General features: G+C 47.1%; 1 protein-coding gene across 5 annotated transcripts in view; it reads right to left on the bottom strand.

Moving 5' to 3' along the window:
- Nucleotides 1–20,102, bottom strand: part of ITGA7 (integrin subunit alpha 7) — a 67,874-nt gene extending 47,772 nt beyond the window's left edge. For 4 of the 5 annotated variants that reach the window (XM_077328771.1, XM_077328766.1, XM_077328767.1 and 1 more), the window contains exon 1: nt 19,561–20,102. In XM_077328771.1, the coding sequence (XP_077184886.1) occupies nt 19,561–19,748 (188 nt within the window). In that variant the 5' untranslated portion in view covers nt 19,749–20,102. The remainder of the gene's footprint in view (nt 1–19,560) is intronic. The other variant, XM_077328765.1, reaches the window with a different exon arrangement.
- Nucleotides 20,103–20,360: the final 258 nt, after the last annotated feature.

Raw genomic sequence — 20,360 nt, 5'->3', positions numbered from 1 at the left:
ACCCTGAAGCCTGGGCCTAGTCTGCACACAATAGATAATGCACTTTCAATGCACTTTAGAAGTAGATTTTCCTATTCTGCACAGGAAAATCCAGCTGTCAAAGCACATTGAAAGTGCATTATCTATTGTGTGCAGACTAGGCCCGGGAGAGGAGCTGTTTTTCCTGTAGATCTCCAGGTCCTACCTAGAGGCTGGCATCCCTAGTTGGGCCCTCTGCCCAATCTGTTTCCAGGCACAATTCAAGGTACTGGTGTTGACCTTTTAAGCCCTATGTGGTTTGGAACCAACATATCTGAAAGGCTGCCTACTCCCTTATGAACTCCCATGACCACTATGATAATTCTGCTGAGGCCCTGCTTCATGTCAGGTGGGTGGCAGCCCAGGAGAAGCTCTTCTCAATTGTGGCACCAAAACTCTGGAATTTTCCCCGCAGAGTGACTTGTCTTGACCCGTTCTTTGCTATCTTCTGCCACTGAATGAAGATTTCTTTTCATTTCATTTGGTGTTCCCTCAATGATCCCTCCCCCTTCAAGGATCGCTGCCTTGTTGTGGCAAGGGGGCTTGCGTAGTTCAGTGAAGCTATGAGCTATGCCGTGCAGGGCCACCCAAGACGGACAGGTCATAGCTGAGAGCTCTGACAAAAGGTGATCCACTGGAGAAGGCAATGGCAAACCACTCCAGTATCTTTGCCATGAAAACTCTATGGACAGTTCCAATAGGCATAACGATATGACGCTGGAAGATGAGCCCCTCAGGTCGGAAGGTGTCCAATATGCTACTGGGGATGAGCAGACGGCTAGTACGAGTAGCGCCAGAATGAATGAAGCGGCTGGGCCAAAGCCGAAAGGACGCTCAGTTGTGGAAGTAACTGGTGGCGAAAAGACAGTCCGATGCTGTAAAGATTTTTATTCCATAGGAACCTGGAACGTCAGATCCATGAATCAAGGCAAGCTGGACGTGGTTAAACAAGAAATGAGAAGACTGAACATCGACATTTTAGGAATCAGTGAACTAAAATGGACAGGAATGGGTGAATTTAATTCAGATGACCATCAGGTATACTACTGTGGACAAGAATCTCGCAGAAGAAATGGAGTAGCATTCATAATCAATAAGAGAGTAGGAAAAGCAGTCTTGGGATACAATCCCCAAAATGACAGAATGATCTCAGTTCGAATCCAAGGCAAACCATTCAACATCACAGTGATCCAGGTCTACGGCCCAACCACTGCTGCTGAAGAGGATGAAGTTGATCAGTTCTATGAAGCCCTACAACACCTTCTAGAAGCAACGCCCAAAAATGATGTGCTTATCATCATGGGGGATTGGAATGCTAAAGTAGGAAGCCAAAAGATAACCGGGATAACAGGCAAGTTTGGCCTTGGAGTACAAAATGAAGCAGGGCACAGGCTGGTAGAATTTTGTCAAGAGAATACAATGGTCATAGCAAACACTCTTTTCCAACAACCCAAGAGACGACTCTACACATGGACATCACCAGACGGTCAACACAGAAATCAGATTGACTATGTGCTCTGCAGCCAAAGATGGAAAAGTTCTATCCAGTCAATAAAAACAAGACCAGGAGCTGATTGTGGTTCAGATCATGAGCTTCTTGTTGCAAAATTTAGGCTTAAATTGAAGAAAGTAGGGAAAAGCACTAGGCCACTCAGGTATGAACTAAATCATATCCCTGACGAATACACAGTGGAGGTGACAAATAGATTTAAGGAATTAGATCTGATAGACAGAGTGCCTGAAGAACTATGGACGGAGGTTCGCAACATTGTCCAAGAGGTAGCAACTAAAACCATCCCAAAGAAAAAGAAATGCAAGAAATCAAAATGGCTGTCTGAGGAAGCTTTACAAATAGCTAAGGAGAGAAGGGAAGTGAAAGGCAAGGGAGAAAGAGAAAGATACACCCAATTGAATGCAGAATTCCAGAGAAAAGCTAGAAGAGATAAGAATGCCTTCTTAAATGAACAGTGCAAACAAATAGAAGAAAACAATAGAATGGGGAGGACCAGAGATCTTTTCAAGAAAATTGGAGATATGAAGAGAACGTTTCATGCAAAGATGGGTATGATAAGGGACCAAAATGGTAGGGACCTCACAGAAGCAGAAGAGATCAAACAAAGGTGGCAAAATTATACAGAAGAACTATACAAGAGCGAGCTTAACATCCCTGATGACCACAATGGGGTAGTTACTGACCTGGAGCCAGACATCCTGGAATGTGAAGTCAAATGGGCCTTAGGAAGTCTGAGCAACAATAAAGCTAGTGGTAGTGACAGCATTCCAGTTGAACTATTCAAAATCTTAAAGGACGATGCAGTAAAAGTGCTACACTCAATATGCCAGCAAATTTGGAAAACTCAACAATGGCCACAGGATTGGAAAAGGTCAGTTTACATTCCAATCCCAAAGAAGGGCAATGCCAAAGAATGTTCAAACTACCGCACCATCGCACTAATTTCTCATGCTAGCAAAGTTATGCTCAAAATCCTACAAGCTAGGCTCCAGCAATATGTGGACCGAGAACTTCCAGAAGTACAGGCAGGATTTCGAAGAGGCAGAGGAACTAGAGATCAAATTGCCAACATACGCTGGATCATGGAGAAAGCTAGGGAGTACCAGAAGAACGTCTACTTCTGCTTCATTGACTATGCTAAAGCCTTTGATTGTGTGGAGCACAACAAATTGTGGCAAGTTCTTAAAGAGATGGGAATACCAGAGCATCTTATTTGTCTCTTGAGAAATTTATATGCAGGTCAAGAAGCAACAGTGAGAACTGAACATGGAATCACTGACTGGTTCAAAATTGAGAAAGGAGTTCGGCAAGGCTGTATACTGTCGCCTTGCCTATTTAACTTGTATGCAGAGCACATCATGAGAAATGCGGGATTAGAGGAGTCACAAATTGGGATCAAGATTGCAGGGAGAAATATCAACAACCTCAGATATGCAGATGATACCACTCTAATGGCAGAAAGTGAAGAGGAACTAAAGAGCCTGTTGATGCGGGTGAAGGAGGAGAGTGCCAAAGTTGGCTTGAAACTCAACATCAAGAAAACAAAGATCATGGCATCCGGCCCTCTCAATTCCTGGCAAATAGAAGGGGAAGAAATGGAGATAGTGACAGATTTTATTTTCCTGGGCTCCAAGATCACTGCAGATGGGGACTGCAGCAAAGAAATTAAAAGACGCTTGCTCCTGGGGAGGAAAGCTATGGCAAATCTAGACAGCATCCTAAAAAGCAGAGACATCACCCTGCCAACAAAAGTGCGTTTAGTCAAGGCTATGGTCTTCCCAGTTGCAATGTATGGCTGCGAAAGTTGGACCATAAGGAAGGCCGAGCGTCAAAGAATTGAGGCTTTTGAACTCTGGTGCTGGAGAAGACTCTTGCGAGTCCCTTGGACTGCAAGGCGAACAAACCAGTCAGTCCTAGAGGAGATCAGCCCTGACTGCTCTTTAGAAGGCCAGATCCTGAAGATGAAACTCAAATATTTTGGCCACCTCATGAGAAGGAAGGACTCCCTGGAGAAGAGCCTAATGCTGGGAGCGATCGAGGGCAAAAGAAGAAGGGGACGACAGAGAATGAGGTGGCTGGATGGAGTCACTGAAGCAGTAGGTGCAAACTTAAATGGACTCCGGGGAATGGTAGAGGACAGGAAGGCCTGGAGGATCATTGTCCATGGGGTCGCGATGGGTCGGACACGACTTCGCACATAACAACAACAACAACAATGATCCCTCCTCCCTGTCCAATGCTTGAGTTGTTGCTTTTGTATGTATTTAAGTTCTGATTTCAATTGTTTTAATGATGTGTTTCTTGATGGTTTTAATTGTTTTTGATGTGATTTTCACTACGTACGTTTTTAATTTGTTAGCCCCTTGGTGGCCACTATGAGGGTGGATCGGCAGTGTATTAGTTTTGTAAAATAAAATAAACAAATGTGGACAAAACGGGATTTGAATTCAGGACTCCCTGTTCTAAGTCCACATCGGCACTTGAACAAACATTTTACATGTTCAGTTTGAGTTTACTATATATAGCTTTATCTAACGCACATGAGATTACACTCCGAGTACAGAACTTAATGATAGCGAAGAGTGGTGACTTTAGGGACATAACATAGGAATTGGTCTCCAAAAAGGATAAAATTTATACATATTGGTTGGAGCCATAAGTTACAGTCTCCACTCAACCATTCAGCTACACATTAGAGTGCTATATAGTGTATTATTATAATTTTGACCACTGAGGAAGACCCGGAAGGGTTGAAATGCGTTGTTAGTTCGGTATAGTTTGTGTTGTTAGTTCGGTATAGTTTTTAAGATGTTTTTATTCTGTTTTTAACTGTGACTATAATAAATAATTAACATGTTTTACATTATTTTTATTGTTCAGCTCAACTTTTGAGTTCCTACCTGTTAAGGTTGGGTTTTGTTCCTTTTTTGGTTTAGCACAGTTTGAATTTACTGTCTCCACACTCAGGCACAATTTGCGCACAGAGCCTCTTAGGTTTGATGCCCTCTGAAAAGCTGACGTTTGCAGTCCTCTGCAATATTCATGTACATAAATTAACATTATATACCCACAGAGAGAGAAAACTGTGCAGACCCAGGAGCTTTGCAGAGGTCAGAGAGGCACTCCTTCATCGTGCCACAAAAGTAGTCCATGCAGAAATGCATTCCCTGGCATAATTCTGCACATCCGAAGGACTGAACAATTCTAAATCTGTTCTCTGTGGAATGAGAGAAACCCACACAGTCCCCCAGCAGGGCAAGCAAGATTTGCCGTCTACAACAGGAGCACAGTAGAGAAAATGCAAGTTCATGACACACACACACACAAATGTTAGTAAAGGTTAACTTTATAGCTTTGGGGCAAAATAATTAGCAATTTTTAAAAAGGTTATTAAGAATGTACAAACTGCTCTCTGACCTCTCAACATGCATTTTATTTCTGAATTAAATAGCTCAGGAATGCTGCTGGGGTGCCTCGTCCATCTGAGTATTTGTGGGTCTCTCTCTCTTTCTCTCTTTCTCTGTACACAATGCAATGTTAATTGAAAATGCTACGAAGGATTTCTACACCTTCTCTTGCTACACAAAGCCTTCAGACTTTGAGTCTGGAGTGCATCAGAAGAAAGGCTAGGGTCAGAGTGAGGCAATTGCAAGGAAGCACACAATGCAAAGGCTGTTTTCATCTGTACATCTTTAAAAACAAAAATGCTGGGATGCAGTAACGGACCTTGCCTCTTACTTTTATGGCAACTGATCTGTCTGACTAGTTGAGATCTAGTGGCAACCAGTGGATGCCAGCACCTGTGTTGCATCTAACCTCTGAGTGCAACAGAGAAGTGCTCTCCCACAGGACTCTGCAGCATGCGAGGTGTTGTTACCACTTTACTCCACTCTGGTTAGACCTCACTTGGAGTACTGTGTTCGGTTTTGGGCACCACAACTGAAGAAAGATGTAGATCAGTAGTTCTCAGTCTTCCTAATGCTCTAATAAAGTTCCTCATGTTGTGGTGTCCCCCCAACCATAAAATTAGGCAAGAGTTTGTCTCATGTGGCCCTTCTCTGCTTACCCAAGGAATTGCTGAGCACCTCTGTGAGATAGTAGGTGAATTTCCTTCTGGCCAGGCTGGATTCTAGAGTTTTTTTGGTGGGGGGGGGGATCACTTGGGCATGAAATCGGGGTCACTGTGAGGTAGTTGTGAGTGTCCTGCATAGTGCAGGGGGTTGGACTAGATGACCCTGGATGTCCCTTCCAACTCTATGATTCTAAAGCCAGTCTCCACTGGCACCACAGTATTTTCAGCAATAGTTCCAGTCCTGCAGAAGCACTTAATGAACATGACAGGAAGACACCCCACTCTATTGCACTTCCAGAAGAATGATAGGATTGAACAACTTAGGACAGGGGCAGTCAAACTGCGTCCCTCCAGATGTCCATGGACTACAATTCCCAGCTGGCAGGGGGTCATGGGAATTGTAGTCCATGGACATCTGGAGGGACGCAGTTTGACTACCCCTGACTTAGGATGTTGCCGTGGAGGCAGACCACACTGAGAGAATGGGATGGTTAGTACTACATCCGCTTTGAGAGATATTGATATTTTAGTTGATACTTTTTAGCTTTATTATTCATGTATTTTAGCTAACACTGTAGCCCTTCATGCATCCTTTTAAGGAGAAAAACAGGCTAAAAAAAATCTTAAAATAAATATGATTTGCATGCTAGTGTGCAAACGATAAATAAATAAAAACCAGATCCAAAAACCATGTGAAATGTTTCCCATACATAAAAAGGTAAAGGTATCCCCTGTGCAAGCACCAAGTCATGGCTGACCCTTGGGGTGACACCCTCTAGTGTTTTCTTGGCAGACTCAATACGGGGTGGTTTGCCATACATACTGGTGACCAAAGACTCTCTCAAGCCTTAACTTTTGGATTCCAAAGCCTTAATAGCTACAGAAATGCCTGTACTTTGGTCAACATTCATACACAGAAATACTTATGTTTATGTTACAATGCATTTGTTAGTCTTTGTGGTGCCAGATAACTTTTCCTTGGCTTCTACAAACATGTATTTTATATTATTGATAAAGGACATTGTTCTCCATGCTGGGACAAAGCAGAGTGTCCTTAGTATTGAGACAAGGCAGAACAGCCTGACCTCGAAGTAGTCCTTTGTTCTTGCATACAGAATTGGCTACTGTTCCAGGGTAAATGGAGACCATGAGGACCTCTGATCCTATGTTCTTCCCCAGAGGAACTACCTGAGACTGGGATATTCAAGACCTGTAATGTGCACGAGTCAGCGGCATGAGAAGAATATCCTACAGAGGGCATCGAAGGAACTATATGGCTAGCTGATTAAGAATTGCTTGATGTTTTTCAGATGTGCTCCTACTGTGTCCAGTTGGAGACTTGTTGCTCTTGTGAGCACACTTCCTCCCTGATTGCCTTCAGAATAAATACAGAACAGCAGTTAGACAGTTAGTTCTCTCTGTGTGTCTCTCCTCTCTCTCCACACAACATTTTTCTCCTCTTCTAAATAAAACTATTTTATTCTTTTACGCAGCCTGCTGCTTTGCTCCTGTTTGCATATTAAATCTCTGCCAACACCTGAAGGGAGCAGGCTTGGCTCTCTACTCTAAAGCTTTGTTTCTGGCCATCTTTACAGACTAGGCCTGTGGGTATTAGTAGGATTAGGATGCAGTAGACAGGGCCGGATGTTCCTATAGGCTAATTAGGCTTCAGCCTAGGGCCTCAAGATCAAGAGGGGCCTATATTCAAATTGTTAGCAAAATTAAAATTACACTATTCTAAAAACAGTGAACACTCGCCTTTTGAGTTCAGTAGGTTCAATACTTTAGCGAAGTGTTTATAGACTATTGAAAAAAAATTTTGTGACAATATCTTCATTTCGCAGAATTCTAGGGAGGTGAAAGGGCCACATAAGTGGAATAGCCAGGGGTAGTCAAACTGCGGCCCTCCAGATGTCCATGGACTACAATTCCCATGAGCCCCTGCCAACAAATGCTGGCAGGGGCTCATGGGAATTGTAGTCCATGGACATCTGGAGGGCCGCAGTTTGACTACCCCTGGCCTAGGGCCTCTTTTAATGTAAATCCGGCCCTGGCTGTAGAAACCTGAAGCAGAACTTTGGGCATATAAGTAGGCACAGAACCTTGGGCACCTCTGTGCCATGTGGCAAGGGATGCAAAAGGCGGAAACAGCATCCATGGCCCATCTTTATTCACACCCTATACTTCAGGCACCGATCTGGAACTAATGACAAACTAGTTGGGGGCTGCATTTGTAATGAAACAGGAATGATGTGTGATGAGCACAGCTGTGGCTATGCCAGGAATTGGCGTCGACAATAAATAACCTGACTCTGAGTGATTAATTTCCAAGACAAAACGAGACACAGAGAGAGTCACCAAAGAGATGCCAGGGTCAGGATATCAGCATCCCCCCGCCTTTTCATCAGTCTCAGACTGTAGCATCCTAACAAAAAAAGGCCTCTGATCTCAGCTCTGTCTGTGCAATTCGAAATCAGCACCGTCATAGAGTAGTCTTAATGGGCTGCAAAAAGCCAGATCCTAATTCTGGTCTCAGAGGCTGCTCTGGCCATCTGGCACATCTGATATAGCATGCGGAAAAGGAGGAAAAAAGCTTCTACATAAAGAAACAGAGACACCGTGGAACCGAGCGTAATCAAGCGTCTGCTGCCATAAGACCAGGCAAGGGGCACCCTGGAGCAATTGCAGAAGCTGGTGGAAGGAGAAGAAGGGGAACTGGGCCAGCTAGTAGTAGCCCTGATGCTGCTAAGGGGCACCTCAAAAAAGCAGCCTCCCCACCCCCACTGTTTTTGACCATAACTCTATGTGCACTTAACAAGAAAGCATTCCTATGAGCTCTACCAACCAGGCAGGATATGGAATGGTACGGCATGCCAGCTCTCAGAAGCTAAGCAGGGTCAGCCCTTGGGTAGGAGCCCACCAAGGGAAACTTTGCAGCAGCAGGGAATGGCAAACCACTTCTGCTTCTCACTTGTCTTGAAGGCCCCTTGCTGGGGTCTCTGTAAGTTGGCTGCAACTTTACAGCACATGCCTACACCACAACTGGGCTTTTTCTCCAGTATCCTCCTTTCAAGTATTTATCAGAATCACAGAGCTGGAAGAGACCCCAAAGGGCCATCCAGTCCAGCCCTCCACCTTCTTGGGGACTTGGGAGAGCCAGTTTGGTGTAGTGGTTAGGAGTGCTGACTTCTAATCTGGTGAGCCGGGTTCGATTCTGCGCTCCCCCACATGCAGCCAGCTGGGTGACCTTAGGCTTGCCACAGCACTGATAAAGCTGTTCTGACCGAGCAGGAATATCAGGGCTCACTCAGCCTCACCGACCTCACAGAGTGTCTGTTGTGGGGAGAGGAAGGGGAAGGCGACTGTAAGCCGTTTTGAGACTCCTTCAGGTAGAGAAAAGCAGCATATAAGAACCAACTCCTCCTCCTCCTCCTCCTCTTCTCCTTCTCCTTCTCCTTCTTCAATAACACACACTCCTGACAGGGGATTATTCAATCTCCTCCTAAAAACTTCTAACAAAAGAGATTCCACCACCCTCCATGGCAACATATGCCATCTACGAACAGCCCCCACTGTCAGACACTACCAAACTACCATTTTCTAGTTTTAAGTCTGTGCCTTTTGTTTTTGCTGTTGGAAATGCAAGTCTTAACGAGTTTTATAGATTATGATTCAATCCTGAGAAATCGCTAAACGGCAGATAAAATGGCCTGTGTCATGTCATAATCTGGCAAACGGAACACTCCATCTTTCACTAGATGTAAACAGGAAGATCTGGGTTAACTTCCAACTCAAAAAAAGTAAGTGCGTAAAACCATCAGTATGCTTAACATGCAATGTTGCTCTCATTCCTTGACATGATGCCACCTAATGTTATGTACGAACACAATCATAGAAACATAGAATAACAGAGTTGGAAGGGATCTCATGGGTCATCTAGTCCAACCCCCTGCACTATGCAGGACACTCACAACCCTATTGCTCATCCACTCTAACCTGCCACCCCCTTAAGCCTTCACGGAATCAGCCTCTCCATCAGATGGCTATCCAGCCTCAGTTTAAAATTTTCCAAAGAGGGAGAACCCACCACCTCCCAAGCAAGCCGGTTCCACTGACAAACCGCTCTGTCAGGAATCCTAGCTACAAACATTAAAACTTCCACACTTGTTTGACATAAGCTGCGAATTGTGTTGCAGCGTCCACGGTGGTTTTCCAAGGGATCTTGGAAAACCACTCTGGGTTATGCCGGTATCTATAATAATAATCACCATCCAATGCCATGGACCTCCCATTTTATCACTCTGCCATGGATCTGTCTAAGAGCAAGAGGATAATTTGGAGGCAGGAAAGAGCATAGGGAGTGGGGGGGGGGGGGAGAGAGAGAGAGAGAGAGAGAAAGAGAGCTGATAAAAATAAACAGGAATTCACTCAAAATAACTTAGCATCCAGCAGCATGTCCAAAAAAGGAGGGGGCCAGAAATATCCATGCAACTGTCTCTGTGCTGCCCCTGGGGCACCAGCACAAACCATCATGAGAGACGCTGGCAACCTGGATATAAGCTTCTCAAGGGAGGCTGTACCCAAGATGTCTGCCATAGACTCTGGGATTGGACATCCCCAGAGATTTTGGGGATGAAGCATGAGGAGGGTGGAGTCCGGTGAGGGGAGGGCCATCAGTGAGGAATATAATGCCACAGAGAAGCAGCCATTTTTCTCCAGGGAAACTGGTCTCTGTTGTCTGGAGTTCAACTGTAATTCTGGGAGATCTCCAGCACTAGTCCCCTGGCTCCAAATGATTTCCCATAACACGGCATGCTCACACTTAGTCCTGCCAAGACTCTCTGGCATGGTAAAAAGGGGAGGGAGAAGTTCCATTATGTCAGCCCCACCTGCTGTGGGAGGGCAGCTTCCCTTCAGCCTCCTTCAATCCTGGGCCCTGCAGCCAGGGCTGGCCTTATCACTGGGGAAGGTAATACAGCCCACCACAGGTAATAGATCCAGGATGACCATTACAGGCAGCAGATGGTTGTTTCATGCTGTTTTTATTGACCTATTTGTAAAAGACTCCAAACACCTTGGTTGGTCTGCTTAGGGTGGCCAGCCTCCAGGTGGGATCCCCTGGTATTACAGCTCAACTCCAGACCGCTGAGATCCATTCCCCTGGAGAAAAGGGATCTTTGGAGGGTGGAGTCTTTGGCATAGTGCCACACTGAGGTCCCTGTCCGCCCCAGGCTCCGCCCCCAGGTCTTTGTTTCTGGCAGTCCTAACCTCCCATTCTCTGCCAGTGGCCTGGGGGGAACATGGCAACCCTAGTCTACTTACAGCAAGGGTGGCCAAACTGCAGCTCTCTAGATGTCCATGGACTGCAATTCCCATGAGCCCCTGCCAGCTGCTATGACAGATATCTTGAGTGCTTGTTCACGCTGCTCCGGCTAGGTCAGGCACCAACTTCTTATTATAAGCGTATAAGTGGGGAGTGGGGGGTAGATAACAAAAAGAGTCCCCTCCTTTGGAAAGTAAGGATTAACCCTGGCTCCGTCCAGTCAAGAGGCAACTAAGAGGGAGATTCACGATTAGGTCTTTCTAATTTCTCTCTCTCTTCCCCTTCACTCATTAAGGTGTGACTGGATAACTGGAACCTTTGTCCCAGGGCACCGAAGGCCTCAGTTAACGTTACACAGAAAGCTTTCAAAAATAAAACCAACCAAGGGAGGCTGAGAATTTGATTCGAAGAATGGTAGAACAGTGGGTGACCTTTCTCCTCTGGCCAGGTTTCCATTCACAGCAAACACTCTTAAACTATTTTTTCGCCCTGCAGGAAAGTTGGAAGGGAGAAATGGCCCCAGAAAGTACTCCCCTATTACTTCAACGTATTCCTACAATCAGGCTGACGTTTCTCCCAGTTTGGCCAAATGACCAATGGCTGGCAAATGAAGTATGAAGATTCAAGGTCCAAAATACAGGTGACATGAATTGGTACCCGACCCAACTCGTCCCATAGGATTGGTATAGCTCACTATGAAAGCATGATATTGCTCTTCATGACGCCAAATGCAATGAAAGATGAGGGGGGGGACTGCAGGATTCCCTTCTGTGACACATCCACAGGTCAAAATGGCATAGGAGGGAAGCCTGAAGTCCTTCCTCCCCCCCCCCCCACAGTAGTTGTGGCAGAGTGGAATAAATCAACATTTTCAGAGTGAAGAGCAACAGTCCAGTAGCACCTTAAGGACTAACAAGATTTCCATATACCATAAATCTATCAAACCCTTTCCTACTTGTTAACTTATCTACTGCATTTATTGTCTGGCTTTTTTGTTAAGACTCAAGGCAGATCACAGAATTATTTTTAAAAATGCAACCAAGACCTGTATAATCGATACAAAACATAATGCAAGAAATGAATTATACAATTAGAGTACAATGGTAGAAAGATATTATCATAAATCCAATGAACATTGCAGTAAGGGTATGGGGGAGAAAACTTGTCTGAAATGTTCACAATTTAAAATGACAGTCCTGTTCCCAATATTAAAAGCGACCCTCTTCATGGTTCTATTTCATTACATCCCTGTTGGCTCCTAAAAAGACTTTCCCCAATTGATTCAGGTTCTTCCCCCTCTGGAATACTGTCAGCCAGTTCTCCACAGCAGATGGCAAATGGTCCCTAAACAGATAAGGGGGCAGAGAGATAATAATGTGCTAGCAGTTTATCAGCAGCTCTTTCTGAGCATTTGACACAGCAGGATTTTTCCAGATCTTGATATGCTGGACGAGTTAAAGAGCGGGGCCGTGTTTCAAACCTTCACGGAAGCCATTTCCTTTAGTTAACACAACCTCCTACGAATCCCATATAGGCATAGTCTAGCTGGAGGCACTCACTGGAGGGGAGTGCACTCTTCATATGCTCAGAGACATTTCCTTCTGTCATTATAGCTTATTATCTGCCAGGACTAGCAGCACATATAAATTTCAGGGCCACAGTCAAGCTCAAATCAAACATTGATCAGTGACGCGCAGATATCAAAAAGATTAAAGAGCAGATAACCCACAAGCACATGTCTCTATCAGGGTGTCAGATAAAATCAGAATTCTCTGTCCTCTTGGGTAATCAACAAGCTTCACCAGCCCAGAGAATCAATTGAGAACTCCTTATGAACTCAACATCCATCATGTGGGGGATTCTCCGTTCTCCCAGGCACTGGAAACAAAATGGGGGGGGGGGAGAGGGAGAAAAAAGAGAACCAAGCCAAATAAGAGGACAGAGGACACCAAAGGCCAACCACCCAGCCCCATCAGTTGCCTCCTATAGAAGGAGCAAAGACCATTTATTTATTTTTGCTAAATTGCTGTCTTGCCTTCTTTCGGTTGAGTGGAAGGCTCAGCAAATCCTCTCAAGGAAGAAGAATGGCAAGAATGTTTGATGGAGGCTTTAAACAATGGAGGAAACTAATGCAATTTACAGTCCCTTAAGCATGCATGCATGTGTGTGCACCCCCACCCCCCAAATGAAGCATAAGGGAACACTCTAGATTCCAAGCTCTTTGTGGGTATTCTTGCAGAAAAGGTGTGTGTGTGTGTGTGGCCATCCAATCACAACTGATTTATGGCAGCCTGGGCAAGCAGTTTTCAAGGCAAGAAAGTAAGCCGAGGTGATTTGCCATTGCTTTCCCCTGCAGACTGTCTTGCTGGTCCCCTTTCCATGTACTGACCCTGCTTAGGGGAGAGGGGAGAGGAATGGGAAGGCGACTGTAAGCCGCTTTGAGCCTCCTTTGGGTAGGGAAAAGCGGCATATAAGAACCAACTCTTCTTCTTCTTCTTCGCTTCCATGCTGTACCATGGTGCCTCCCCCCCTTGCAGAAAAGATACTAGCCCCTCTGCCCCCCCCCCAAAAAAAACCCCTCTAATTGATCCACCTTGTAAGCAGCCCTAGCTTGAAAGTTCAGACTCCGGGTGGTAGAAGCAACATGAAAAGTGAAGGGGAAGCAATGGGAGGTGGTATTCAAGAGGAGTAAATACCGTCCTCCAGTTCCCTTCTGTGTAGCATACTGCTAAGACCTCTCATTAGACAGAATCAGTGTGTAGAGTCTTTCACACACACTGCCTGGCAGGAATGCGCATTGACTGGCGTTGTACAGAGGAGGTGCACAGCTGTGGGCACAACCTGGAGACAGCACAGGATTCACGCTACCAGAATCAGAGTCCTGCCAGGAAGCTTGCTAATACCATCCGGGAATCTCTGTGGGCGCTCGCCTGACCCTGACAGCCGACCAACAAAGAGCTTACACATGGAGCCGGGAATACTGAAGGTGTCCTTGCAATACATTCCTTCCTCTGCTGCCTGCCCAGCCTCTGAGTCACAAAGAGCAGGGCTGGGACCACTGGTGCCTTCTGTGAATCAACTGTGAGCCAGCAGGTGTTTCTTTGCACTACTAAAAAGTAACATCAAAGGGTCAAATCAACTCTGCACTCCCATTTCTGTCCCTTCTGCTCACTGCATCCATGCCAGTTGCTTTGCCCAGGTGGGATTTATTGCAGATTCTCCCTGTGCCAGAGTGCCTGGGCTCAATCCAGAGAGGCGAGGGCCAGAAACAAAAGAAATGGTCAGCATCAGGCTGTGGAAAGTTCTCAAAGGGTTCCAATAAAAATCTGAGGGCCAGAAGCTACAGGCATAGCCATGAGCCATGAGCAAGCAAGATCTGATGCTCACAGAAGGGTGAGCAGGGTGAGAAAAACAGGAAAGCTCAAGATTATGGCTCAAAAAGATGAGGCAAAGCTAACGCTTCCCAAGGGTTAAATCTTATCTTCCTTTCTTGCATGGGTCATAGAATCATAGAATAATAGAGTTGGAAGGGACCTCCTGGGTCATCTAATCCAACCCCCTGCACTATGCAGGACACTCACAACCCTATCACTCATCCACTGTAAATTCCCATTAGCCCCTGCCAGCATTTGCTGGCGGGGACTCATGGGAGTTGTAGTCCATGAACATCTGGAGGACCACAGGTTGACCACCCCTGCTCTAGCGCCCGCTGTATTTCAGCAACAGCGAGCTTAATTTCTAGTCATATGATAATATGGAGCCTTTTGGTACAAGCTTATGGTGCTGGGACCTGGCCAGTAGCAGGCCTGGTTCAAGACCCACCCATCTGCCCTATACAACACCACTCACGTGGGAAGAGGAAGGAAGCCATGTCCAAAGCTGCTTAGATCATTCATTATAGCTTTTGTCACAACTGGACTTGCTCCAGAACAATTACACCAGGCCAGCTGCAAGTGGCCATGTAGGCACAGACTTCTCTGTAGAAACGTTATCCTTGCTTTGTCCAAGATTTTGAGTGCAGTCTGATCTGGGCGCTTTTACAACATTAGATCACTGGTTCCGCGGGTGCTTAACAAAGCTGAGAGTTCTGTTCTCCACTGCAGAACAGGAGACTGACTGGGGGAGGATGACTGTCCATTCCCAAAATAACAGCTTCATTTTATGCAGATACAGTTGTTCCCCCGCTCTTCCCCAACAAAGGCATGTTATCCATAGCAGGGGTAGTCAACGTGTGGTCCTCCAGATGTTCATAGACTACAATCCCCATGAGCCCCTGCCAGCATCATGGGAATTGTAGTCCATGAACATCCGGAGGACCACACGTTGACTACCCCGATCTATAGCCACCACCATTAAACCCCGTTCCAAACGAGCTTTAAAGTAATATTTTAAAACATGGATTTTTTGTTTCTCAGATATCCGCAAGCTTCACCGTGGACCAGACCAATTTCTCCTGCCCAACTGCATTATTGATTTCAGCTGCTTCTGAATAATTGAGATGCATGTGGGTTGAGCGTCTCGGTCATCCGTGGAGGTCTGCAGCAATGAAGGCATGTGGGATGCAGGATGCTCCCCCGGTTCCTAGATGGGAGGATTCATTTCATCTCCTGGGAAGCTCACTGCGAAGTCCAGATTGAAGCATATGTGTGTTATGCGCGAGGGGGCAGGGAAGGGTTTCGGTGTCATTGCTCAAATGTCCCATTAGTAATTCTATGTGCAGTCAGCGGCTCGTGGAGCTGCGCTATAAATATTCATCATGGCATCCATTAACTCTACACGGTCCCTTGAAGCACAATGATGCCCTTGGCAGGGAACAGTTGAAAAGGACCTAAATGTGATCTTATCTCCAGTACAGAAATCAGTACACGAAAGATTATACCAGTGGTAGTCAAACTGCGGCCCTCCAGATGTCCATGGACTACAATTCCCTGCTGGCAGGGGCTCCTGGGAATTGTAGTCCATGGACATCTGGAGGGCCGCAGTTTGACTACCCCTGGATTATACACTTACCCGCATATACTCGCATATAAACCGACCCGCATATAAACCGAGGCACCTAATTTTATTACAAAATCTGGGCAAATTTACCGACTCGCATATAAAATGAGGGTGGGAAATGCTCCATCATCACAGGCTCTCCCATCCAGCATTGCTATTCCTTTTGCCATTGAAGGCAAAAGGGGAAAAAAAGATCAGAGTCCCTCAATCAAACCACTGATGTCCTACAAGCTGCCAGAGCAAGCTCAGCTTGCAGTCCACATTTGCAAAAGGCAATGCAACGATTGGCTGGCTAGAACAGGCTTTTATTTAAATTGCCATATATACCAGCGTATAAGCCGAGGAGGGCTTTTTCAGTGTGAAAAAAGGTGCTGAAAAACTAGGCTTACACGCAAGTATATATGGTGTATACACCAATATGGTGGCCTCCTTACTATTAGGGGGCACCAACTTTGTTATGTTGCCTGAAAGGTCAATTTATACAACTGGATTTCCGGCTTCGAGTCCACCGTCCAGAAAGGGCTCTCTGGGAATGAAGAAGCTGGCCAGACCGGCTTATATAGCATCACAAATGTCATTTGTGACAGCACTTCAGATTTCTCAGCGTTCCTGTGACAGAAATGGCATCTTTACAGAATGATTCTGTCTAAGCAGGGCATCACAGCCTGGAGAGGAGCCTGGAGAGGAGATGACTGAGAGGGCATCTTCAAGTATTTAAAAGGCTGTCATATAGAGCAGTGGTCTGCAACCTTTCTAAGGCTGCGGACCCGTGGGGGGGGGTAATCTGGTGGCCGCGCATGTGCATTTGCACCATACGCGGTCACAAACGCGCATGTGCAGCACTTCCGCATGTGCGTTTGTGCCGGCGGCCCTGCTTATCTTCCCCACACACAAAAAGAAGCTTGCCAGGCCAGAAGCTAATTGGCCGCTTTGGCGGCTGCTTTGCTTGTGGCCTGGGAAGTTTCTCACTGCAGGGGGAGGGCAGGGGGGAGCCGCAGCCCGGGGGTTGGGGACCACTGATATAGATGATGGAGCAGAATTGTTCTCTCTTGCCCCGGAGGGACAGACCAGAACGAATGGGATGAAATTAATTCAAAAGAAATTCCATCTAAACATCCGGAAGAAGTTCCTGACAGAGTGGTTTCTCAGTGGAACAAGCTTCCTCGGGAGGTAGTGGATTCTCCATCTTTGGAGATTTTTAAACAGGCTGGATAGCCATCTGATGGGGAGGCTGATTCTCTGAAGGCAAAGAGGTGGCAGGTTACAGTGGATGAGCAATAGGGAGTGTCCTACAAAGTGTGAGGGGTTGAGCTAGATGACCCAGGATGACTCTATTATTCTATGATTCCAAAAGAACTCAATGCTATCACTGTTACATCCTGTGCTGCAGGGTGGCACAGGCTCAATGTTTCACCTGCACACTGCTCATATATTGCTGTGCGGGAACAAGCACACCCTTTGAGTATTGGAACACAACACAGTCCTCCCCACTACAGGACAGCCACTTCCTTTCCTAATTTAGACAGCTACCATGCATGGTCTGAAGGCACGTGATGACGCTCCAGTTGAATAAATAGTGCTCACATCAGTCACTCATGGGTTATTTTACCTTGCAAAGTGCTTTACAACATGCCTTTGGTGCATTCAAACATGCATTCAAAGCCCTGTGTACTGTGTTACTATTAGTCCCATTTTAGAGGAAGAAAACTGAGGATCAAGGACACTGAATTCATGCATGTCCACGTTCTCCAATTACAGGAGCATGCTGTTAATTATCTTTTCTTTTCCTTTCTCTGCTGGCCGGGATCATCAGATTTGCCATGCATCAGCAGTCTTGAGAAATCTCTACAGAAGTTGCAGGAGTTTTCGGAAAGGCATCTGCCTAAAGACACCATTAAATTGGGGAGTAGATTGACGGATCCAATTCCTGACCTGCCACCCTGGGACCATTTCCCATCCCGTTGCCCCAACACAAGGGTCTTTTATAAAGGACCCTGTGCAATCCACAGAAGCAATGTGGCTGAGCTGAAGGTATGAGCAAGCATAACAAGGATACACCCTCACAGGAGGGGTACCGGGAGAGGCAGGGCTCCACAGGATCGAGTGGCACACAGTATCTCTGCTGAGGAGGCCCTGGGGCTTGCTTGGGGGAGTGTACACAGCAATTAGGCCTTCATGCAATGTATTCCTCTCTGGGCAGGGTTAGAGGGCAAGCCGCTCCTCATGCTAAACATCCCCCAACAACGTGAGAACATCACACTTAAGAGAGTCTTCCAAATTCCCTCACTCCTCCCAATGAAAGACAGATAATCTCATTCTCATCCTTTGGGACTACAGCCCTCCTACTCAAGCTACTGGGCCAGACTTCCATTTGCAAAGCCAACTCCATGAGTGGATCCCATTCCCAGGACCTGGCTCTTCTGTCTTGCACATCTGCCACAGAACCAGTTTCACACTCAATATCAGGGGTAGTCGAACTGTGGCCCTCCAGATGTCCATGGACTACAATTCCCAAGAGCCCCTGCCAGCATTCGCTGGCAGGGGCTCCTGGGAATTGTAGTCCATGGACATCTGGAGGGCCACAGTTTGACTACCCCTGCTCAATATGATGCGTCTTTCCTATGCAAGGCAGAGCAAAGAGAGAACATGAGCCTGCAGCAACTTAGCATCGTACCCTGGGGATGATAAAAGAATTAAGGGGATGATGCTACATTTCTCCGCCTGGAAGCAAAGCTTACAGTTCATCCTAGCTCTGTGGCAATCCGTGGCTGGCTATGAATTCAACCCCAGGAAAACTGAGACCCCTGTCCCCCAAACCCAACCACGTTATACATGCATCTGCCAAAGGCATCTGCATTCATATCTGGAAAATGATCCACATTTGACCTTTCAGGATGCAGAAGACCAAAAAAAAATCAGGATACATTTGAGAAAATAACTCTTATGCATGAAAGAACACAATATGCCTGATAAATCACTAGTGAAATCCCTAGTCGTGGGAACAGAAGCTATAAGGAAAAAGGTAAATAGCCTCTTAGGACAACGCTTAGCAACACACAATGGAAGCAAATTCTGAGAACGTCAGCAGCAGATCAAAGCTTACATTCCCTCTGCAGAAATATTATAAATATTTAGGGATGGGCAGGGGAGACTCCAGAGGGAGAGAGTCTGTGCATTCACCTTTCCACCCTGCAAATTGTGCATTAGAAACATCACACGAATGGAATTCTGAAAAACAATAAACACCCACCCTCGGGCCCAAGACAACCCACAGTACCACCCTCAGCAGCTTCCACCACCCCCTGCAACAGCCCCGTCGGGGCAAGGACGCCGCCCCTGATGAATCCCGCCGCCGCCGCAGCAGAGGAAACATCACCGATGGCTCCTTTCCCCTGTCCCAGAGGGCCACGAGAGGCAGGCCACTGGCCTCTGCCTTCAGGACCCCAGCCGGGGAAGGGGGCAGAGGAGTCCCGGAGCCAGACGCAGAACTCCCCCTGGTCCCTCTGCAGCCGGCCTCCGCTACCTGCCCGGCCTCTCTTCGCGATCGCGGCACGCGTGGCTATATAAGGCGAAACCTCGGGAAGAGGCGCGGGGCAGCCGGGCCGCTCGCCCACTCTCTCTCTCTCTCTCACTCACCAGCTGGCGGGCTGCGGGCTGAGCTGCCGGTGCAGAGCCACGGCGAAGCCGAAGAAGCTGCCGTTGTCCCCATACTTGAGGATGGTCTCGGTCACGTCTAAATTGAAGGCTGCGCTCCGCGGGAGGCAGAGGCTGAGGCAGAGGACGCAGCAGCAGCAGCAGCAGCCCCAGAGCGCCCCAGCAGGCATGCTCGGCTGCGGCCCCAGCAGGGCTGCCGCGGCGGCTCTCCTGGCGCTTCGGGGCGCTTCGCTCCGTCGGCCGCCTCCGTCTGCCGCACGGCCGCCTCGCCGCCCGCTGCCCAGCTTGTCCAAAGGCTCCCTCCCTCCCTCCTCCTGGCGCGCTTTCCCCAGCGCTCTCGCGGCGAGGAGGAGCGGCGCTTCCACACGGCGAACACGCCCCCTTCCGACGGCGCCCACGCCGCGCTGGACGCCCAGAAGGGAAGGCAGGTGGGGGAAGACCCTCACGGTCAACCAGCCAGGACCCCTGGCAGAGTGGGGGTAGGAATCCCAGGACCACGCTTTGCCTGACCATGGCCTACCCGCTGCATGCTGGAGGAATACACCTAACTCCCATCCCCTCAAAGTGTGCCTTTTTTTTTTTTTTTTTGCACGTTTTTCATAACTCGGTTCCAAGAATCCAAAAAGAATTCTTTGGCTAAACATCCGGAAGAAGTTCCTGGCAGTTAGGGCAGTTCCTCAGTGGAAGAGGCTTCCTCGGAAGGTGGTGGGTTCTCCTTCTTTGGAAGTTTTGAAGCAGAGGCTGGATAGTCATCTGACAGAAATGCTGGTTTTATGAATTTA

The sequence above is a fragment of the Paroedura picta genome, chromosome 3 (assembly GCF_049243985.1).
Source record: "Paroedura picta isolate Pp20150507F chromosome 3, Ppicta_v3.0, whole genome shotgun sequence".
NCBI classification, from domain to species: Eukaryota; Metazoa; Chordata; class Lepidosauria; order Squamata; family Gekkonidae; genus Paroedura; species Paroedura picta.
The sequence above is the reverse complement of the archived record's forward strand: the minus strand, read 5'-3'. Positions and strand labels throughout refer to the sequence as shown.